The 23,645-nt window shown below is 42.8% G+C and overlaps 1 protein-coding gene across 4 annotated transcripts; it reads right to left on the bottom strand.

Moving 5' to 3' along the window:
- Positions 1–1,325: 1,325 nt before the first annotated feature.
- On the bottom strand, positions 1,326–23,635 carry LOC130696766 (poly(rC)-binding protein 3-like). Of its 4 annotated transcripts, none has more exons than XM_057519880.2 (10): positions 15,962–16,184; positions 15,525–15,829; positions 11,307–11,363; positions 10,799–10,915; positions 9,256–9,513; positions 8,557–8,679; positions 6,756–6,852; positions 6,483–6,630; positions 4,907–5,032; positions 1,326–1,817 (listed from the first exon to the last, which is right to left on the bottom strand). In XM_057519880.2, exons 2-10 carry the CDS (start codon positions 15,603–15,605, stop codon positions 1,733–1,735), a joined length of 1,092 nt encoding a protein of 363 aa, XP_057375863.1. In that variant the 5' UTR covers positions 15,606–15,829; positions 15,962–16,184; the 3' UTR covers positions 1,326–1,732. The 4 variants fall into 4 exon arrangements, with proteins under 4 accessions (XP_057375863.1, XP_057375861.1, XP_057375859.1 ...); XM_057519878.1 differs by lacking the exons at positions 1,326–1,817; positions 15,962–16,184 and adding exons at positions 2,268–3,927; positions 23,523–23,635; XM_057519876.2 differs by lacking the exon at positions 1,326–1,817 and adding an exon at positions 2,268–3,927 and having other exon boundaries at positions 15,962–16,190.
- Between the last annotated feature and the right edge of the window lie 10 nt (positions 23,636–23,645).

Here is a 23,645-nt window from a genome sequence, read left to right as displayed (position 1 = left end):
TCGGTTGTTCCAAAACGAAAAAAAAAAAAAATCTTTTTTTTTGTTTTTTTTTTTTTGCAATTATTCGAAGAAAAAGAAAAAAAAAGCGAACACAAGATTACAATAATAATTTTCTCTGGGGTAAAACGGAAAGGGGAAAAAAAAACGAGTAAGAAAGGAAAAAAAAAAAAAATGAAATGACAACTTAAGATTATGGTAACTGTGAGGTTTTCGGGGTAGAGGGTAAAATGAAAAAGGTGGTAGTTTTAAATCGATTGGCAAAACGTATATAATGTCCTAAGAAATTTCCCCTAAATTCTTGTCTTGTTTCTTTAGCTTTGGCACACGTCTTTGGCTGATGCCCATTAAAAACTTGTACCTGATAAATGACCATCTGTTGGGAATGGTATATAAAGTTATTCCCTTGCACTGAATTCGAATTTTACTTTCGTCTAGTCCGCAACGCAAGACACGGCGGACTAACGATCACAAAATAACCGACAATTGTTTTGAACTGATATTTTTAGTTTTTTAAAAAAATTTTCCAAGTCAATCAAGAAATGTTTAACGACCCGATTAATTTTGGAGCAGGAAAAAAAGCAAAATTGTAAACAAATGAGCAAAAAAAAAAAACAACAAAAAAACAAAACGGTTTCGACGGCGCAAATTTCGCGTTTGACTAGAAAAAGCCCCGGCATAAACTTTGTTTTTCCTGAACCAAGAAGCGTTCGGTGTGATTCTCGAAAAAAAAAAAAATTTTTCTTTTCTCAACTTTTTAAACTTTTAACTAGCTTTGATACTTGAGCTAAGACTTATTGCCTCACACACACAGAAGTGCGACCTAACGCTAACGCGACGATGCACAAGTTTTTAAAGACAATTTTGAAACCACAAAATAGACGTGTTGGGTTTAAAGTGTGTGTGTAGTCAAGGGAGGAAGGGGGAAAAAGAAATTGTTTTTTTTTTGGGGGGGGGGGAACTGCGGGAAAGAAAAAAGAACGAGGACAAAAAGAAAAGAGCAAAACGGAAAAGTAACAGACACGGGAGCGCACGCAAACAACATTGTAGTTGCATGATAAAACATGAAACTGGGAGCGAAAGGGAGGGTATTCGAGTCGATTGCTTTTGTCCTAAATTAGTCGGCCAAAGAGATTTGTTGTTTTCCGGTTGGTAGAAACAAGAGCGAAAGAAGATACGAAAAAGATTTGTTTTAAAAGTAAAAAACAAAGAAAAAGTTTGATGGATTGTAAGGGCGGGGAGGGTATATTTAGAAGGGGACGGGCAAGGGGATGCACATGATGTGGCAAAACGGTCTTCCTATATCGTCCTATTATTATTATTATTCCCTTAGTTTAGTATTGTCATTTGTATAATCACCAAACATACGTAATAATCATGATTTCATCGTGGAGATCCTGGCAAATGTGTTTCCTCTTTATCAATCTCGAAACAAATCCGCTTGCGTTTACGTTAGGCTGAAACGATTCCGACAGCCGTCCTTGCACCATCATCAACAATTTCTTTTCGTTTCTTTCCACTCGACTCTTCCATCGACTTTCCATTGTTGCACTCGGCCACTCTTTGACGAGATGTCACTTCTGCTGCCTTCCTTCTTTATCCGCGTCTGGTGTACCTTGCATCCTTGTTGATCGATCACACACCGTTTTGTTTCTTTCTTTTTTTTTTTGTTTTCCTATCTGTCCGTTCTTTTTTCATTCCGTCATTCGAAGCAGCAGAAGTGGCCCGTTAGTGGTCAATGAATCGTGGCTTTCATAATTGGACTCGGCGCCAGAAACGGGTAGCCCATCATACCCATGGCTGCAGTCTCCATGGCCAACCTGAATATTGTCGTCATAACAACCGAGGACCGAAAAAGAAAGAGGAAATTAGGGCAAAGGGACGGAAGAAATGTGCGAGAAAAAAAAAAAAGCGGGAGGGAAAAAAAAGTAAATAAGAAACGGCGATTAGTTTTGACATTCCCCAAAAAAAAAACTTTGAACAAAATTTATCAAATTCTTTTTTTTAAAGATTTCAATTTTGTTGAAAGTGATAAACTTCGACATCTAAAATGTTTAAGAAATAAAAGACGGCGATCGTTTTGTTTTTTGACAGGTACTTTTCTAGCATACCACTCTGTGTACTTTCGTCACAAGATTCACGTGAAACAAGGGACACAAAGTCAACAGTGTTTTCAATAAATGTTTCCTTTTTGTTTTTTGTTCTTTTCTAGTAAATTTCTTTTGTCAAGTCATTTCTATTGCCTCACATTATATGATCTATCATCATAATCATCGATAACTCTTATATTACGAAACGAAACTACATTTTCTGTTTCAAAAAACAAAGAAAAATGACAAAGGTGGAGTGGGTGGGGCCAAGATGACAGAACACGGATCGTAGAGAACAAGGTATTTTTTGTTGCAGCAAGAGTGTGTCTCTACCTTATACAATGTCAAAAAGGAAAGCAAAAAAAAAAAAAAAAGAAAGAAAGAAAATGAAAAAAAAAGAGAAGCTCCATCCACAAGGTTTTGTTTTGATGAACGAAGGGCGTTTGGGAGGAGGAAAAATAAAATGAAGGAAAGGATTTTCTTTTGTATAACGGCCATATGGGATCATATGTATAAAGAAATGGGGGAAAGAATGATGTAAAGAGGGAGAAAATCAACATACAAAGAAGAATGGGGAGAAGAACAGTCAACACGGTGGAAGGATTGAAAATAATAATAGCAATAATCATAGAATTTTCATTTGAACCAGACGCGTGATATCGTATGCATACAAAAAAAAAAAAAAAACGACGGCCCAAAACTATGCTTCTTACTCAACGGAAGATACTTTGTTTAAATGTTTTTTTTTTCTTTTTACGGAATTCAAATAAACGGGATCACTCCGGTAAATTATCGTCTTTATTAAATTATTTTTTTTCTCTTGTCGCTTTGCCTACTACAACTCGATACTACCAGCACACGGGTTTGTTTTCATTTTGGTTGATTCACGTCGATTTGCAATTTTTCCAAAAGTTAACGGAGGTTACACTAAAAAAACAAAAAAACATGAGCGACCCCAGATTAGCTCACCTCTACTACCACCTGTCCCACGTAAACTCAAGATTTTTTTTAACTGTCTAAAAAGCAAGTATGTCAAGTGAATTCTTTCCCTATTAAAAAGAAACGACGACAAAGTAAACCATTAGAATCAACGAGCGAATGTGCCTAATGCCTGCCTAAAGTTCAGTGTACGATACAGCCCAAAACAACGGACACTGATGTATTCATTTTGAAAATTATCTCGACAAACGAACCGGCAGAATTATGAGAAATTAAAACTGTTTTTTTTTTCAAACAACTACCTTTAATGACGTGTTAATTAGACAAAAAAAGTTAAATAAATTCAAAAACTTCCACGATTAGGGACGATGGGAAAACAGCCACACAACGTGGTGGTCAGATAACGTAAGAACTCCCCAGTTGGACATAGGCAACCCCATCCCTTCCCGTTAGAAAAACAACTAATGATTTGGCCCACTAGCAAACTGCAAATAAAGAAATCGGAAGAAAAAAAAACAATCCAAACTAATAGGGCGCAAATTTGTTGCGATCTTTCTTGATGGTACCAGAAGGAGGCGACGAGGAGCCGGTGGAGGAGCGGACTTTGGGTTCATAGCCACCCGAACGGCCACTACGGTGGACGCCCGTCGTCTGGACGGCAGACTGTTGGGCCTGTTGCTGTGCCGCTGCACCCGTAAGGATTTCAGAGAGCGAAGTAAGTGCTGTCAACCCCGACAGACCCAGAGCGCTGAGGGCGCCCGGTTTGGACAGTAGCTGAGCCAACGGTAACGCATTGGCCAGCGCTGAAGAAGCAGCCACGGCTGCTACGGCAGACTGGTTTGTCGCATCACCAGCACCACCTTGCGACCGACTTTCCATATTCGCTTTGTGGAGCTCAACACTACATCCCATGACGGACCCATCCCAGACCAATAATATGCACACAAGACAAAAAAAAAATAAAAAAATGAACCAAATACCGAGCGTCGATGGTTTCAATGTCGGATCAAACGAAGAAAATCCATTCAAGATGGGTGGAATAAGAAGGACGAAACGACAGAAAGAAGAAGTTCAGAAAAGAAGAAGAAAAAAAATATATAGTGATGGATCAGGTTGGTGGTTAAGTGGATGGTGGTTTCAGGTTGGCCGGACACAAAAAGATGGCAGAGACGGCGGGCATCGTTGGATGAAGGTTTGCAGCGGGCGGAGAAGGCGGGCGGATTTCAGCGGGCGACGTTTGGTGGTAATACAGGCCAAGTGTTTGTGGATGAGGCGAAGGTTGAGTGTGTTTTATTTTTTTTTTTTTTGTTTTCACAAGGTGTGGTGTGGAGAACGGGTTGTAGTGTTTGGCGGTTGTGGTTGGAGTAGAAATTAAAATGTTCAAAACAAAAAAAAAAAAGAAAAAAAAAAAGAAAAAAGAAAAGGAAACAAAAAATACCATGGCATTAGAGACTGCAGGTTTGTCAATTTCTTCTGTTTTAAAGCTCTTCATAATTTAGCCAACACTCTAAGTTTGACTACTTAACCGAAAGACCTTCCCCAATGTCGAAATTACGGTCTTAAAAAATATATTCAAATACCCCGTCCCTCGAAAAAAATAAAAATTGCTCACTCAATTTAAGAATGTCACGTCATCCCTTCGTAACATGCGCAAAACCTGCTAGATAGGAGCACTATGATCCTCGACAACAGCAGCTGCTGTTGCCGTTACGAGCGCGGGAGAAAAAAAAAAAGAGGAGCGAACGAGGAAAAGCACTCAACCGAGTTCTTAAACGTTACAAGCCAAATATGACACTAACGATGAAATCCGTAATACGACATATCAAACACGGCTATGGAAAAAGAAAATAGAAATAGAAATAAGTGTGAGATTGACTGACCTGGTGTTGATGAGATACTGCGCCAAAGCGACCGATTCAGCCGTGCCCGTAATAGTAATGGTCCTCTCCGAACTGCTCTCTCGATCTTCGCAATTAGAAATGCGGATCATGGCACCACTGATTTGTCTGAAACCAAATAAAAACACACACTTCATTTAGTGAAAATTGTCTGCTATTATTCTCCCAATCGTTTTTCTTCAAAATGCAAAACGATGCATCGTAAACGTTCAACAGAGTCGAGCGGGTACTAAGCCCTTACGTGTAAATGACTTTTAAATCCCTCCTTAAATTGTAACACTGCGCGGCCAAAGTTCTTCTAGCTTTAAAGCGTTAGGGGGCCAGAAGGAATCATGAATCTAATTTTACCAAAGCACCTTCGCCTCTAAGAATAGACGGCAGACAGAGAGCGAATGAGAGCACATGTCTCACCGGTGATTTACCACTCCTCATGACAACTAACGCAGTAAAAAACCGCACCTCATCCGAAACTCTTTTTTTCCCTATGCGGTCGAAAGGGGGGGGGGGGGGATAAAAAAAAAAGGAACAATCTTATTGGCGAGGAGCAAGCTTCGTGATTTACGGTCTTTCAAACGTACACACTATAAAAGGCCACCCAGCGACGATAGAAAAGCGCTAAATCGATGGTGCACAAAGAGTATCGTTCCTCCTGAATAAATACGGATAGAAAAGAATAGGAGCGAGTAGTTACTGTTCGAGACATAAACTTAACGTCTCCCATTTCCTTGACCTGCCATATTATCTCCTCTTACAACATCTTTCTTGCGCATTCATCATTCTGGGTGTGTGCCACCCGATATCTATTTCCCGCTAAACCAAAAATCAATAATCACCGGCAGCTGAACAGTGAACGCACAACAGCCACTACCACCACAATTCCAAGTCAATCTTTTTCTCTCTCCTACTTTTTCCTCGATGCCTATTATTATTAGAGGAGAAGAAGTAGAAAAAAAAAAATCGATTTTCTTTTTCCATCTACCACTCTCTCTCGCCGAAGCCGGATCACACGGTTCATCTCTTTCACTATGGAGAGGAACGATGGGAAAATCGATCAGTTTAATTACGAGAGCGCTGGGAGAGCTGACAGAGCACACACAGAGACAGCACACAAGTCCTCTTCCAACAATCCCCCCTCCATACTTTTTCCCATTTCGCATTTTTTTTTTTTTCTTCCGTCTTCCTCTTTCCAATTTCACTTGCGTTTAGACAAAGGGCACTTCGGAACTGATGCTTCTCCTACAATATTCACTTCACTCTTCCCAGCGTTTCTCACGTCCGCATTCGAGCTTAGCACGCAGAACTTTCATTTTTCAAACCTCCCCTCTATTTATTGACCTTGTCTCTGTTCCCCTACTTCCATCTCTAGCATCTTTCAAAGCAGGAACCAAAAAAAAAAAAAAAAAAAAAAAAGATGCTTGATCATCACTTTGTCAAACGTCTCGTTCGGGAATCAATCAAGCAAACTTTTGATCTTAAGACAAAGATGTGGACTATGATAAACGAAAACCGTCCAAAGATTGGGAGGGGCAAAATAAAATAAAAAAGATGAAAGACATACCGAATTTCGGCAATTTTCGTGCCTCCTTTGCCTATGATGCATCCGATGAGTTCATTAGGGACCGCCATCTCTTGCGACTGTTGGGGCGCACCAGATTGATTTCCTCCTCCTCCAGACCGAAGTTGACTGCCAGCAAGGGCCGCAAGGGCTGCAAATCAAAGGAGAGTTTGTAGTAGATCCAAACAATTATGAACGGCTGTTTGCTTCGCGATATCATCAAAGCGGTCAGCATAAAGAATGTCCCGTTGAAAAAAAAAAAAGGACACGACTTACCTGAGGCGTTCATGGACCCACCGCCACCTGTTCCAGTCAATCCGCCGAGACCCAGAGCCGCCAAGTTAGCCAATGGGTTGCCAGCCAATTTGGTCACCTGTTGAAATGCATTGTGGTAGATCCAAAAACAGGAAGTCGACACGAGTCCAGAAAAAAAAAAAAAATAAAAAAAAAAAACAGACAAAAAAGAAACAAGAGGGAAATAGTCAAGGGAAATAGGGAAACGTTAATAAAACTTTCGTTAAATGCCTAGCAAACAATACAAACATCTTACTACTCATATATATATAAAAAAAAAAAACAAAAAAAACTTAAATCAACCCCGCCCTCTCTCTCGGTCGACAAACGGCTACATGCTGTGTGGATCTTTTGGGAAATAAGCACAACAGATCTTTCAATTTTTTTTTTAAAGATTTCTTTAAAGGTAATACGCATTTTCATTTGTTTTCAGCGAGGGTGGTGGGTGGTTGCTGGGTGGGTGGGTAGGGAGGGCCGAGTCCATGCTACCGAACGATACTAGCGTGAAAGATTCGGGACTGTCGTTTGTTTTGGATGGGGCGCAAGAGACCAAAAATAAAAATAAAAAAAAACAGGAAGAAAAAAAAAAAGAAATTTAAATAAAAACACAATTTCGTAACGCCACGTGTGAACGAACGATATAGTGCCTAGGGCTTCGTCGGTATGTTTCACGATGAAAGAAGAGCATGGCTTAACGATTGTTAACACAGAGTTAAAGAAAACGTAGGACAAGATTGATAGGTAAGAAAATTCAAAGCAACGGTAATAAGGTTAACTGAAAAAAGGTCAATGAGGTACATCTGTTTAGCTCTTCTTCCATGGCCGTGTTTTGTTTACTTTCTTTAAAAGAAAAACTGAAATATTCACGTTCTACTTAAACTTTTTCCATTGATAGAAAATAAATTCAAGTTAAAAAAAAAAAAAAGAATAGGAATAAAAACAAAGGACTAGAAGGAGAGGGACGAACAATGGCAAGTGTTTTTGTGTGTGTACGTGTTTTTTTTTTTTTTTGTCCGCGCAAGAAGCCAAGACTTACGTCCATGTGAACGGGGCTGGCCGAAAACGCAGAATAGGCGGCCGAGAGTCCGGACGGCAAGTGAGAAGACGCGTGAGACGGTGCGGTCATGACTCGTCCAGATCCATCGCCTCCTAAGTAAAAGGAGAGGGGGACGGAGACGGTGGCCAAAGAAATGGTTCCGTTCTTTGATGGATGGATCGGGGAACAGGCGGCCGACGGTGAGGTCATCGAGCTCACGGGGCTCACAGCAAACATGTGATGGGGCAAGGAAGCCTGGTGGTTAGAGAGCCAAGGGACCAATGACGTCGGCTGCTGGAGGTAGGCCGGCGAAGAAATGGAAGAAGAGCAAAGAGACGAAGGCGTCGAGTGGCTAGTAGGGGTGGAATGCGACGTACATGATGCCGCCTCCTGCATCATGGACATCGAAGACTGAGGGTTAAAGTGGTGACCAAAGCCAATGACGGGACAGGTGGCACCAGACGTAGGCGTCGGGGAATATGTCGAGCAGAAATCGTGTGAATGCATCATGGACAGGCCCATCCCAGCGGGGAATCGGGGCAAGGAACAACAACCACCCAGAGAAGAATGTAAACTAGTCGTGGAACAAGAGGACGAGGAGGAGGAGGATTGAGGAGCGTAAGCAGAAGTTGAAGAACACGATGTCGACGATGACGACGTCGGAGAGAGCGAGGAGGATGACGACATGACGGCGGCAACTGCTGCTGCCGCCGCTACCGCTGAACAGCCGCTAGTCGAACTACTTACGTCGGGCGTCGCTGGGACGGCGTAGTTGCCCTGGATCGTGTACGCCTGACCGCCGGCCAGTATCACCGGTCCACCGACCTGGGGCTTGGGACGGTACGGAATGGTGGCTCCTTTCGGTGGAGACTGCAAAATTCAGCCCCCCCAAAAAAAACACACATTTAAATTATTAACTATCTATAGACGCCATCATTATATCTCGTATACTTAAATCAAATACAAAAGAATAGAATACGACAAAAAAAAAAAAAAAAAAAAAAAGAAGACGTTCCTTGTTATCTCCTGCGCGCATTTTTCTTTTAATTTGGATCTCTTTGTCAGAGGAGAACAAAAGACACGGAGAAAGTGTTCGTTACCAGACAAACTCCCCCCTCCTGTCCGTTCTTCCCTAACAAGGGAGACGGCTGACGAGACAACGAACTCAAGATCCTCATCTCGTCTTTCCCTTTTTCATCCCTTTTTCTGTTGGCTACGTCATCCAACACTCGTCCTCGAGATGATTACATCCCCAGCGAAGGAAAAAGACGAGAGGGGCAAATAATATCGACCTTGTTGTCGCTTTCGGCACGAAAAAAAAAAAAAAAAAAAACGCACGCAGGAGATGGCAAAACGTCACGAGTAAAGATTTGTTCGCATCGCTACACTGCAAAGTGGTACTCGAACAAAGGACAATGACGCACAGTTTCATTAAGTTCTATGTACCTCGAGCATAACGCAGCAAATGTGGTAGATGCACTGCGTGATGGCGTCGCTGGTTCCAGACACCGTCACAGCCCTCTCCGTCGAATTGGGAAGCATCTCAGAGGCGACAACGACCGAAGCGCCAGTGATTTCTCGAATTTCTTTGATCTTGGATCCGCCTTTGCCAATCAACGAGCCGCACTGCGAGGCCGGCATAATTAGGCGAAGCGTGATGGGCGGCCGAGGAATAGCCGTTCCTGTCAACGGACCACCAACTTCCTATAAACACAAAATATACACACACATAATCAAGACGAGAATGAGAGACAAGCCGCCAATACACGACGGTTAATCAACATACAAAAGGAAGGCAATAAGCAAAGAGAAACACGGCACGAGGGATCTCGAAATTAATTTTGGAACGAATAAGAAATGACGGGCATTCTCAGATTTTAAGGCGACGCGTCATCTCTCGCTTTTCTGACGCCTTATCTGGTTCGGCGTAGAAAGGAACCCCCCCCCCCCCTGGTGGTGGATCAAGTTTGGGGAATGAGACGGGCAACAACCCTGATATAGTTAGCGCGACTCTTCGCTTCACTTGGCTATCTTATAACCGTCTGGCCCTCTGTGTGTGTGTGTCCCTGCAGCAAACGGAAATAGAATCCCCCCCCCCCCCCGTTTCTTCGCAACAGTCAAAGTTGTCACCGAGTTGAGTTGTACACGGCAGCCGAGAGCGGATGGACTCGCTCATCGAGGATTGTGTTTACAGATGCGCGCCCCCGCTACGAATGCAGATAGAGCGACAGCCGTGGATTGAATCCTGGTGCCAGGAAGATGCATTTAACACACAGCCCCTCAAACACACTCGACCCAACGTTGACTTGTTCTTTTAAATTTTCTTTATTTTATTTTCTACGTCGCTCAATTTCCCAAACACATACGCATTTTTAGACGGCATGGATGGATCGACTCTGTTCCCTAAGAATTTCAGGGCAACGATCCATCACTTTCAATCGGAATAAGAGGGGGGAAAAAGAAGCGAAAAAAAAAAATCCCAAAAGAACCTGAACCAACAGCACCTCCTCCAATCTTCTGTCACCCCACCCCCACAGAGATTGCATAACCGATTTTTTCTTCTTCTTCTTCGAAGCGGGAGGTTTGCGGTCGCACTATCGAGTTCTTTTTTTTTCCAATCCCAGTCGGCACTAGCATCCGCAAGAATTCGCCTCAGGTTTCAAACGTAAACCCAATGAGACAAGACACAACTATAATAAGAAAAACATGGGCCATCTTTCTTCGTTACGATGTCATAATTGGTATCCTTTAAGGCAAAAGCTTTCAACCCCCCCCCCCTTGTCCTTGTTGTTCTAACCAGCCAACACATTCACTAGGGAAGAGTGCATCCATCTTGTCCGAACAAGTGGAAACGTCAAGATCAAAAATTATATCCCGTGTTTCGAGGGAAAAAAAAAAAAAGCAATGGTGTGGGATCACGAAATGGGGAAAGTGAATATCACGAACGAAGGCGAAGAAAATGAGATTTGGAGATATTCAAATGTGTTACCTCTTCCAGTTTCTTGCAAATGAGGTTGAAGGCCTTAAAGATGGCATCCGTCGTCCCTGTAATGGTAACGATCCGTTCCGGACAGGATCCATCCGAAATGTTGATACGGGCGCCAGACTAATAGAATAAGATTTATTTTCTTTTACTGAAATGTTTTTTAAACTAAAAAAAAAAAAAAAAAAAAAAAAAAAAAACCAGAACCAACTCATCAGTTCTCGTTCACGTCAACATGATTTCAAAGAGATTTCCCTCCCGTATACTTTTACACGGATCCTAAAAAAAAAAATCCATTTTTTTTCTTCTTCTTCTTTCATCTGAGTTTGATTACATCTCCAAAACACACAATACGGGCACAACCGACAGAGATGAATATTCAACAACAAAAGCCGATCAAATTGGACTGCTATGACGAATCGTGCCTTCACCCTCCACATCTCATCCACTTTCATAGCCCGAAAAATCAATACCCCCATTTAAATTCGAAAAAAAACAAAAAACATTGACGTACCTCCTCTCGAAAACGTTTGACGATCTCGCCTTTCTTGCCAATGATACTTCCGACTTCCTGAAAAACACAAATAAAAACACATTAACAAGCTGCACGAAAGAGATAAACAAAAAAGGAAACAATTGGGGATCAAGTTATCCAACAGGTATCACTATCCTCGTGTCACTTAGCTTCCTCTTAGTGACAGTCCACTAGTAGTCGCTGAAACAAGACGGCCCCCCCCTAACATACACGCTACCAAGCCAACCCACACATTAAAAAAAAAAAGAAAAGAAAGAAAAAGAAAAAGGGCAGCAGCTTCTGCCAAAAATAACACGTCGACGGGCAACTGTCTCGCGAGGAATTACAAGTGCCTGCCAACAAATTCTCTTAGCTAAATCTCGGGTTCCAACGAGACTTCCCTTTCTATCTTCTTTCCGTGTGCTCCGACAAAATCTTTGCAGCGGAGAGCGGGCAGGATAATGCAAGACAATGCACTACCTAATACCTTTTTCGGGAGGGGGGGGGCGCTAATTGGCCAAACAAGGAACAGCGCGCAAGCTATTGTTTAGCAAAATTAAATACCCATTAACAAAAGGGTATTCTTCTCAAACCTAATTCTACGACGCCTTTCATAATAATAATTCCGGCCAAAATTGAAGCAACGTGCTTGCATCGACGGGAAAAGGGGCTACCCTCCTGCCCCCCCAGTGCTTGTTCATCCTTTTCTTGGTAGGACGATCAAGACAGGTCGATAGGATCTAGCGGGTCCCGCGTGGGGAAGGGAGAGAGGTTTGCGTGTATTTGCCGCTGGCAAACACACACACACGCGACGATTACAAAAGAATCTCTGATTCAACATCCAAGTCCTATAGGGATCGCCAGGCCGAGACAAATCCTCCTGTCCACAAACACACACAACATTGGCCAAGCAGGTCAAACACACTTTTGGCGCACGCCCAGACGAAAATTCCTACACACACCAACCTACCCATCCTAAATATCCTAATAATATTAAAATTCAAACTTAAAGAAAAAACGAAAAAGAAAAAACTGTCGACTCGAAACGACGGAATGGAGAGCGCGCATACCACAGTAAACGAGATTGTTTTCGTCCACCACGCACTTTGGTCCTTTCCAGTCGATTGATCAGAAAACCATCGACGCACAGCTTCTCTCTACCAAAGAAACAGCCCCCCGTACTTTGACTAGATTCTCCAGCCGAGAAAAGAAAATCCCAACTTTAAAAGAAAAACTTGCGTTTGGCCTGTAGCCATTAAATCACCTCATTCCCTTGAAAATTCTTGTCCACAAACTCCGATGAAGCGTGCAAGCAAGCCGTCAAAAGAAAAAAACCTAAAAATATGAAATCACATTTTCTTCTTTTCTTTTTTTCCCTTCCTGGATGGCATTCGTCAATTGGAGTTGCAAAGACCAAGATGGAGCTGATGGAAAAGATAACGCCACACCCATAAAGAAATATCCCAATTACAAAAATCTCAAACTAGTCGGCACAGCGCCAAGAAGAGCGAGAGAGAAAAAAGCCCAAAGCATTTCAAAGCTGGAAATAATTGGGAAGTCCAAAAACTAATCCATTCGCTACCGGAATCATCTTTAATTGGATTCCACCTTCTCTTTCTATAGATCTCATGCATATACACACACACACAAGTGGCACAGTGTAACGAGTCTGTTACTGATGGCGGGTAGGAACACGTCTGGCTTCCGAGAATTTTCGAAAAACCAAAATACCGAAACAGCTGCTGGCGATGGGGTACGTCCGAGACGGGATGAAAACAAAGAGGGAAGGCCTTTTGCGAGTAATTCGAGCTCAGCTGTTTCACATAGTGCACCCAGTTATGCTTACTCCAATTCCTTTCTCTTCGAAATCGAGAAGCTGAAGCGACATCATCGGAATGACACCTCAGCCAACAACCCGTCCCTAAAGTGGGAGAGTTTGAACGCATCGGTTCCGCACGCAGCCACGCTGATCGTTCGCCCGCCTCGCTTCTTGACAGCCGGCCAGATATCTCGCGTACGGGGGCGGAAGGATGAAGTGGGGATAATAATAAATCAAGAAAACATCAAGACATCACGCGTCTAACAGCCGATATCGCACCCAATTCGCTTGAGCACCTTCCTGCCAGGCCACTTGATCAACGGAAGAGCGTGACCGACAGTTCTACCCCCCCCCCATCTAACGTTTGGCCTAGAATAGCCTATAAAAAAGATTGAATTACAATTACAGAAAATAAAAGTAGACGCGGGAACGGGCGACAATCGTCAATAATCGCAAACAGCTGCCATTCAGACTGCCATCTCCATCGTTTCGCCTCTGTCCAACGACACGCTCTGTTGACTTGGCTTCCCTCGATTTCAATAGCCCACCGGTCATAGATGGCGTAAAGAGAGGGAGAAAAAAAAATCAATGGAAATATAACATTCTTCCCTCCCTCCAAGCCAGAATTCCATCTCCTACCATGCACCAAAATTTCATCTCCGGGACGCGGCCTTTTTTTTTCTTCTTCTTTCATTTCCTCATCTTTTGTGTGCGCGTCGTGTATCGGAAGATGAAAGGCGTCCAACAATCACTCGCCACACTTGCACAGCAGGAGGGCGGGGATGAAGAAGGTAAGAGCAAAGTATTGACCCGCTGTGACGACCAACAACTGTCCAATTGAATCAAGAGGACGCTGTCAAAAATCCAAATAAAAACGAAATGGACAAAGTAACGATAACCTCTTTAACGTTCCGTGTTTCTTGTTTGTTTTCCCACCGCCTGCCCTTTCTACGACTCTTCTACTTACTGAAGTTGTACAAAAGACGGCCAGTAGTTTGACAAAATTAAACCCGAAATCCGACGTGGGATTATCAAAGAAGAAATTTCTAACAAAAAAAAAAAAATGCAAACTTTTCCATTAAATACGACGAGCGTCGTAAGGTTGTCCGACAAGATTTAAAAAAATGAAAGAAGACCCAAGGGCGAACCATACGGGGCTTCCTCGTTTCCTCACCGCACCTTGAAAAGCTCACTACCTGGGAAACATTCATATCCTGTTTTTATTAGCCCTCCCCCCCCCTTTTTTTTTGTTAGTCTCTGACGAATGAATTCCCGAAAGAAAAAAGAGGCAAGAAAAAATTCGTGCATTAGTTTCGGTTTGCTGGGTCAGGTTGGGAGCCGGAGAGAGGGAGGATTATGCAGCGAAGAGTTGAAAGGGGTGGGTGGGTGGAGGATGTCATCCTTGTAAAATGGGCTCAAAGTAATACCAACTGATGGCAGGCCGAAACCAGGAGACTCTCTCTCTCTCGCAAACAGAATCGGAGAAGGGAGAAACTGGCAAAACGAGAAGCGCGCAGCAGTAACATTTCGATCGATACTTGTGTTTTCGAAGGACTATTTACTCGGCGTCAAACGAGAAACCTCCCTCTCTCACCCACCCCCCCTTCGGCTGTCTGTTTCTCTCTCCCTCCTCTTCCCACGACGCCCAAACGACGGCTGTACCGTCACTACAACTCAGTACTATTATTACGGGTACACCTACTCGTCCATTAGCCGGGCCGTGACGACGCCCAGTCATGCGAAATCAGCAAATCAAAACCCGACTCCCGAGCATTCTTAATCATCAAAAGAAAAATCCCCAGACCATTTTTTGTTTCCTTTGTCTTAGTAGAACTCAATTTCTCTTCTCCTTACGGAACAAATCAACTCTATCAAGTCAATTTCGGCAAAATGTAGTCAGTAAAAACGAGCCAACCTCTAGCACACACACACACACCGACCGAACGCACAAAGCCCATCGTCCCGGATCTTCCTTTTGATGGACACACACAAAAGGTATTGAGAAGACAGGCGCAGAAAAAAAAAAAAAAAATACCCCGGGGGACGGTAGGACGGAAGGAAGCAAGGTAGGAGAGGAAGGTAAAGACAGAGACTAAAAACAAAAGAAGACCGTCCAATTCGATCGATGCGAACCCAGCGCAGCGTGAGCAAACCGTGCGCGTGTCCGGGAAATCGGAGAAACCCTTCAAGGTGTCGAGTTACCTTTTGTCGAGATCAAAGAACCGAGAGAAAAACGCGATAAAAAAGATTCACAGTTTTGGAGTCGTAAAAAAATAAACACATAAATATGTGATACATCAGAAGCGCCAAGTTAGCGCACGAGAGAGAGATGGGGAACAAGAGAAAAAAAAAAAAAAAAAAAAAAAAAGGCAAATGCTAAAAAAATTAATAGAACATACCTTGCCGGCCATGAGGAGGCGGATCGTGAGGGTGACGGACGGGGCATCGTGAGGCAGACCCTTGCTGTCTACTGTAGCCATTGTCAAAGTGAAACGGCTATCGTTTTGGTAGCAACACGTCAAGTCTTGATTGTAGTACAGCTCCACAGTCGATGCCGTCTTCGAGCGACGTCAAGGGACACACAAACGGATGGTGACGGACAACAGGGAAGAAAAGATGGAGGAGGAGAAGAAGATATGAAGGAAAAAGACAACAAAGTCACGAGACGACCCAGCTAAAGTCCTGAGTCCGGGTAATTCAAGGGCTAAAATAATAATAAAAAAAAACAGAAGAAAAATTAAGTAATTAATTCAATTATGACACATCGAATTACGCGACAAAAAGTAATAACGATAATCGAATTAAACGACACGGTAACAAAAATAGAGCGCCGCACCTGTTCGGAGGTGTTTTTTTTTTTTTTTTTTAGAGATTTGTTTTCACAGTAAAGCAACTAACACCAAAGACCATGAAACAATTCAAGACTTCAATCAATCTTTATGTCGGCGTTTGAGGGACAACAAGAACGAGGGGTGGGGACATGGAGGTAAAAGCGAGGTGAAAAAGGTGGAGCAAGGAGACTCTCGGGGTTGATGGTGCGGGGGACACCAAAGACGCCAGCGGACTGAGGCGACGACAAGAAAGCAAGAGAGAGAAAAGAAGAGGGAGAAAATATACATAGAAAAAAAAAGCGGGACGGCAACAGTCCGGGAGCGAATCCACACAAATGCCCCGGATCTTGCGCGAGTACGAACGTGCGCGCGCACGACCTGCTCCACCCTCTTCTTCCTCGTCTCTTCATTTCAAACCTATCCCTCCCCCCTTTACTGGCACACACAAAAAAGAGTGAGAGCTCAATGAATCATTTACGAGAAATAAATCCTAGAATCCCGTACATTAAAACACAATTTGTCAAAGATTAGCAGCACGGGTGAAAAAAAAGATAAAACGCTGAAAATGAATTAATCGCACAAATGCACGTACAAGTTAGAGGTGTGGTAACGGTAAGAGTAGCGATTGCTGGACGATCGATCGATCGCTTTCGAAGTCTCTGAGATGGAGCAAGGCGAACGAGCAGAGGGACTCTGTAGGGCGCACTGAATATTTAAAGACGGGCCACTCTGGTGTTCCCATGTTGTTAAGGGATTCTACCCGAAAACGACAAACCCTATTGGTCAAAGCACGGAACACACACACACACATGCAGACACAAAAGAAAAAAAAATCAAAAGATATCGGCGAACAATAAAAGAATGAACGCTACGAGTGCACGCGTGTGTGCCGACTCGCGGGACGTTGCAGACAGCAAACTTCAATACTTCAAAAGCCAAATAAAATCCATTTCTTTCCTCTTCATCTTTTACTCCTTTACCAAGCAAAAGAAGAATTTCCCCTTTTCCTCAATGACGAGCAGATTTGGAAGTGGAAAAAAAAACTGAATCAAAGAAGAAAACCGGGCACTATAGGACGCACACGGATGGGAAAAAGGAAGAAGCTGTGCACAGTGAATCCAATCCCTTTTCATCCGCCAAAGACGAAGCGCTAGCGTGACCAATCCACTCGACGCCAAAAAGGATTCCCGCTTCTGATGAGTTTTTATATTATTTAGAATTCTCTATTTTCATCTGGCCTGAGACGAGGGTCCTGAACAAGTGCCGTTTCCTTCCTATCGTACAGACACACACGCACAAGAGGAAGACGGTAGTTGAATCAAACACGGAAATGGGCGCGGCTATCCCAACCTATAAATAAGACGCTGCTGCTCCCTACAGTTAGCATTGGTGTTGTTACCTTTAAAAATAAAAACACAACAGCCAAAACGAAAACAGAAAAAAAGAAATGCACGGTGGGGCGGACAAGGCCGTCAAAGACATTTCAAGACCCGCCTCTTGATATCGATAGCAACACACACACTGGTAGCCTGTCTTTTCTTTCGATTTTTGTTTTTTTTTACACTTATGGTTTTGTTAGCTTGTTGGTTGTTTAGTGTCACGAATCGTAAAGCGCCACACAAATCAATTCGTCTCTACAAAACTTCCGTCCGGTTCCCCCCCCCGTCTCGATGCGACATAGACGAAGCAACCTTCCGTGATGTGAACGTCGACATGCACATACACACAACCTGTCGCGTTTTTTTTTTTTTTTTTTTTAAAGGAGCAAATAAGAGAAGAAAAGAAAAAGAAAATCCTAAAATTCTTACAGCACAAAATACAAAAGCGACAATTCCTGGCATCTGGAGACCAGAGAGAGTCTGGCAGTTCATCAACACGAATCCATCATGTCTTTTTGTATTTGGATGTGATGGAGGGGACATACGAGGAAAAACTACAAATGAAAGTATGCTGGGCGCTAAGAAAATGGTAAAAATAAAGAAAATAAAAACCCTCAACAACAACACAGAAAAAAAAAAGTAAAATGTAAAAGGGAAAAATAAAAATCTTGACAGGAAAAGGAATCCAAGGATGTGAATCAACTCGAAATTCCTCGTTTCCGGCCAATAGGGTCTTTCGAGCAAGATAGAAGGTATTTCATCACCGCAAAATTATATCATTCTTTCCTCAAATGCATTTTATGAAGTACAACCTAACAAACCTCCCCCCTCCTACATAGCCCAGTACTAAATGACGACATTGCTCGGCTGTTCTATTACTTCACATGCGCACACAAAAAAGGAAAATAAGTAGACGATGAAGCAAAGAAACAAAAGGGGAGCTCAATAACCTGGTTGAAATAAGGACCAGAATATAAGCATTAAAAAAAAACACCAAATACGACTATCAGCTTTACCCAAGATGGGTGCAGTGCAGCCATAAAGTAGAACACGGCGACCGGTTGTACAAAGTTAAGACCTTCTAAATGTCATCACCCTTCGAAATAGTGTGTACTACTTGGAACGTCCGCTTGGGTGATTCTACTTTATTCGTCTCGGTATTTTCAACACTAAAAAAAAAATCAATGTTTTGGTAAATGGTACGCGCAAGGTACTAGTCTACTTCACCATCATCCGACTCTCAAGGATCAACTTCTCTTCCCCTCGAATAGACGCTGATCCGCAGTGATAGGATTGCTCATCCACCGTCGTCTCAGTTTAAAAAAAAAAAGGAATATCGTCGATGAATAAATCATAACATATTCGCTCTCACCTGCCTAAAAGAAACTACGGCTGTATTTATTTATTCAATAAAAAAATAAATAAATCCGGGGGAAAAAAAAAACCTGCAGCTAGACGGTACGGAATAAATCTATTGTTCACGCTGGAAAACGCCGTACATCGAGACCAATGTTTGATTACACCTGTAAAAGTCAAATCGATTTTTTCTTTTCAAAAATGGAAAATAAAAACATTTTCCGATACAGCCGCAGCTATAATTGGAAACTAGGGCTCGTGTGTGCAAGCAATTTTCAATAAGGTAATGAGCTCCGCGCGGCGGACCATGGTCGAGCGGGTATATAAGAGGTACTGCAGCGGAGGATGGGCTTGAATGCGCGACTGGATGGATTGGATGCAGCCGGCCAGAATTCTCTCAAGACACGAAAATACAAAAAAAAATCGATCGGATATGGTTATGGCGGAGGGACGGCGACATGGAGCGCGCGATCAGAGGGAACGGAAATCGATTCATCTTCCATCGAGGGAAATCAGTCCCACTTTCTCATCCGGACCCGAATGAACGCGAATAGATGGCGCACGACGGGGAAAAAAAAAGGTATACGAATACGAGTTCCGTCATCCTTTCACCTGCACGTTATTGGCCTCAACCAAGCAACAGTTAGCACAATAGGACAAGTAATAAGTTTCTCAGTGCCCTTGCATTTAGTTGGGGATAATATAGAAATTTAACGCCAAATCAAATACTGCAGTAAACTCGAAAAAGATGAAAGGAGTCAAACATAGTCTGCCATCATCTCTTCTCGATCCACCCTTCGATGAATAAAGAGAGAAACACAACATAAGAGTGCAAAGGGGGGGGGGCAGAGGAGCGTGACTTTCGTGAGCTAGAACGACTGTCATTATCTTCCCTGTAGACTCGCACCACCACTCCAATCTCAATCCAATCTCGCTAAAGCTCTCAGGTCATGTCTCTTTCATGGCTTTACTTTTCCTATCTGGTGAAACGTGCTCAATGCAGCCCCTCACCCGTTTGCGAAATGATGGAAACACAAGACGCACCCATAACAACTTAAGAAACGAAAAAAAAAAGAAGACATGCCTCATTAGAACACGCAAGCTCCTCTGTCCAGGACATCTGCCGACCCCGTAGCACGCACACTTTACAGTGTGTACAAACTCAAAAGAAGACGAACAAGTTCCCTCGACTCTCAAAGACGACAACCTGAATCCGGCTAATCCGTCACGCAACGTTCCCTTTTCCTTATTCAAGAAGCTAAAAAGACGAGCCAACTTTGGAAGAATTCAGCACAAAACTAATCAAGCTTAGTGCATGCGTGGGCGTGGTCTAAGCAAACTTCGGTAATGGAAAATTCATCTTGCCATTGGGTCATCTTCCTTTTAGGGTCCAGGTGAGACGAAGAGCAAGAGAAAAAAGAAAAAAAAAAAAAAAAAAAAAAGATTCCAAAGCCGATCTGAAGCTTTTCTTTAAGAATACGAGCAAATGGAACCTTACAGGAAAGAGAAAAATGAATCATCCCATCCAGCCAAACAGGACGTCGACTGCCCCCAGCGGACCGTCCATCACACACATACAACGTTATGCCCCCCCCCCCCTCTAAAGTACATGTGCATCACTGAAAAGGGCTGTGAGAAAAATGGTCACTATATAATGCAAGACGTGTAACGATAAAAAAAAATTCAAGGTAGACGACATTTTATGGTTCGTGAAAAATGTAATGGCAAAAAAACACGCTATTCCAAATGGACTATGCTATTCGTCATTTCAATCTTTGGCCTTTAAACCTCACGCAGTTTTTTCGGTGAAACGAATAAAAAGGGCCCATGCTGGAGATTGATCAACATTAATCCATACACCCATCCGTTTTCGACTACACCGACAACGCTATGCCCCTCTATCCCCCCCCTTCATATTTCACTCATCTCACCAATCCGGATGCGTCTCCCATTTCCCTTGTAAAGGCTACGCACATCTTAAATTCAAACTCGCAATAATATTGAAGCTTTCAATCGATAAGGGCAATTGTTTTGTCATTCAACATCGTACTAGGGCATAGACGATCATAGCCTCTATAGGAAAATTCAATTTTACATCCACCTCCTCTTCTACCCCCTTTCACTCCCTCCGCTACGTGCTGTGAAGCATTTGCCGCCATCGTCATTGCCCGTCATCTTCCGGACGAGCTCTCCAGTATTAGATTTGTACTCGATCCAGTTTCCCTCCCCTCCCTTTTTTTTCCTCCCCCCCCCCCCCGTTTTGAATACATCACCGATGGCAACGACAGCAAAGTCCATATTATACCTTCCTATCCGACTGCGCCACGGTGGACACAAGAGAGAAGCCAATTTGGACGGGCGGATATGTATACGGCACAAAAGAAAACGAAGTATTTACATTTATGTTTACTCGAATAAAAAAAAATAAACAGCAATAGCGCGAGAGAGTGAACACGAAACGTTGAGAGAGCGCAAGATCAGAGTTCGAAAAGCTTAGCTTTAGCCGTTGCCATGGAAACACTCAGCTTCCTTTTTCCTCGGACGAAGAACTTTTTAACCAAAGACAACACGAAAAGAGTGCGCGTCTTACATCTATAAGCTGGATCGTGAAAGGCGGGCGGGGGAACTCATCGAGTGGTTGAAGGAGTAGCCCAGACCAATTAGCCAAGCAAGTAGGAAGAACCCAACCACACCAGTAACTCAAAGAGTTAACGTGGTTGTGGAAACCCGAGATAAAAAAAAAATGCTAGAGCACCTATAAAAAAAAAAGTATGATGCATACACAAAAGACGAGTGGTTCAAGAAAGCTGTGTGGTAGTAGCGGAGTACCTAACGTTCACAAAGATCAATAATTTTCGACAATAGAAGAAGAAGCGACGAGAGCTTCTCCCTTCTTTTTGCAGACTCCCTCGTTCGTACACTTATACAAGCATCTCCATGCGTTTTCGAGGGGAGCGCGATTACAATGGTTGCGCTCAAACATACATATACGGGTACGGTGAAGAGTAAGAATCTGAAAAGACCAAAAGAGTAGTGCCAGTGGAGACGGACGGCATCATTATTCGACGACGGGGAAACTAATCCGTCATTAGAATCATTAGAGTCACGAGAAACACAAGGAGACGAGGCGACACGACGCAGCTCTTATCTACAGTTTGAACAGTCCTCTTTTGACGTTCCATTGTCACACAAAACCCCCGTCCCGTCCTTCGCATAGACTTTCCCATGAACAAGCAATACTATACCATTTATCTAAACTTTTCTGAATAGCGCCACGACACAATAGAGGCTATAATTGCAAACACCCCCTCAATTTCTTCTCCCTAAATCGATCGATAATTTTTAAGAAAGAAAAGATTTGAATGGGCAATGGAAAAAAGGCGAAATCGTTTAGTAATTCCTGGCGAATAAAAAAAAAAAAAATTTAATGGAAAAAGATCTTGATTTCCTGAAAAGACACATACAATCAGTTGAATGTAAAAGCGAACCATGCAACAGCAGCTTTTGAATTGCAAATGGACGCTAATGTGGGCTGCATTCGAAGCTACTCTCGTCTAGACCATTCCTTTTGAATCCCTCATCATGGAAACGTTCACCGAAGGAAACAAACCGAATCACGATTGGAAATTCAACGGTTGAATCTCCATTTTAACGAAAATTAAACTTGCCCACCCTCAAGAAAAAAAAAGCACCCAAAACGTACACGAAAAGAATCAATAGATTTCAGTTTAGTGGGGCTTAAACGTGATGTGACAAAAAGGGCAAAAAAAAAATCAAGAAAACAATGATAAACCAATCCCGGCCTATTAAAAGCAAGTGGAACTGCCCTCGTCCCTTCGTAATCACTTCTGACAAAACGTGGTCGACGTAAAACGTGTGTTATAAACAATCTGAGAAAGCAAGCAGCTTCTTGGTCCACGGGGTCCAAAAACCGCTTCATTACGTATTCCGTTGATGCTACCGATTTATTCACGACGTGTCTGCTGGGAAAGACGAGAGGAAAAGAGACCCCACAGGAATCCCGATACTCGGGCGTTGACTTCACTACGACGTGTCTAGCCCCCAACGGCAAAAGCTGAAATGCCACGAATATCCACGTTGATAAGACTGTATCGTTTCAAGCCAAAATGTCGGTCAGGGCACGAAACCGAACAAAAAGAATGATAATCTACAACAACGAATACCTGGAATACGTCTATGCTAATCTAGAGAGAAAACTATGTCGCGCAAGTTTCATTAGTGAAAAAGGATCAGTGCCAACAAACTTCTGTTTAGCTACAACTTCAGCCAGTCCCGGGCAGGGAAAAAAATGGAGGCGATTATCTCATTTTTTTTTGTTGTAAATTATCTGACACCGTACGAGGAAAGAATACGAACGCAATTACAAGTTTCGTCTGTTTTTACGTTATCTTTATACTGAAGTATTATTGTTGATACCAAAGATATGAAGCCTACGATAAGCATTAGCATAGCTCTGAAAAATAGATACCTCTGGATCCACTCGCAGAAAATGGCGCAAAAGTAAGATTCCCATTAAATTCAACAAAATGCCTCATACGAATCATTGAAAAAGGAAAAGCTATCACGAGTTTCAAATTAGGTTTTCTCTTTTTATCTCTAGTCAAGGGTAGATCTCATGGACGACGGGGATCTCGCGGTCAGAGGCCGGGAGCCCATGAGCACGAGATTGATACACAGATACACAGCAAAAAAAAATCAAAAACTTGCCAGTAATGCCCCCAAAATATTGGAATTCTATAGCTAAACTCATGGTCTAAACCTAAAACACAACTCCATACACTTAAAATTCAGAATAAATGGTTTAAACTACCTGGAAAAGGGCGAAAATTCGGTAAACACTCTCGTCTCTCGTCGCCAGTTCTTGAGTCTTGCCAACCACGCTACACAGTACAGAATAAACCTGTAGTATGGTTAATGGCCGCCAGTTGACTCT

Source organism: Daphnia carinata, chromosome 5, assembly GCF_022539665.2.
Source record: "Daphnia carinata strain CSIRO-1 chromosome 5, CSIRO_AGI_Dcar_HiC_V3, whole genome shotgun sequence".
Lineage (NCBI taxonomy): Eukaryota > Metazoa > Arthropoda > Branchiopoda > Diplostraca > Daphniidae > Daphnia > Daphnia carinata.
The sequence above is the reverse complement of the archived record's forward strand: the minus strand, read 5'-3'. Positions and strand labels throughout refer to the sequence as shown.

Bases quoted from the DNA above. Each gene is read 5' to 3' on its own strand.
- LOC130696766 (XM_057519878.1), bottom strand. From the start codon at position 15,605: ATGGCTACAGTAGACAGCAAGGGTCTGCCTCACGATGCCCCGTCCGTC. The intron at 11,364-15,524 runs GTATGTTCTATT...TGTGTTTTTCAG, and splicing joins GCCTCCTCATGGCCGGCAAG to GAAGTCGGAAGTATCATTGG. The intron at 5,033-6,482 runs GTATGTCTTTCA...ATTTGGTTTCAG, and splicing joins ACGAAAATTGCCGAAATTCG to ACAAATCAGTGGTGCCATGA.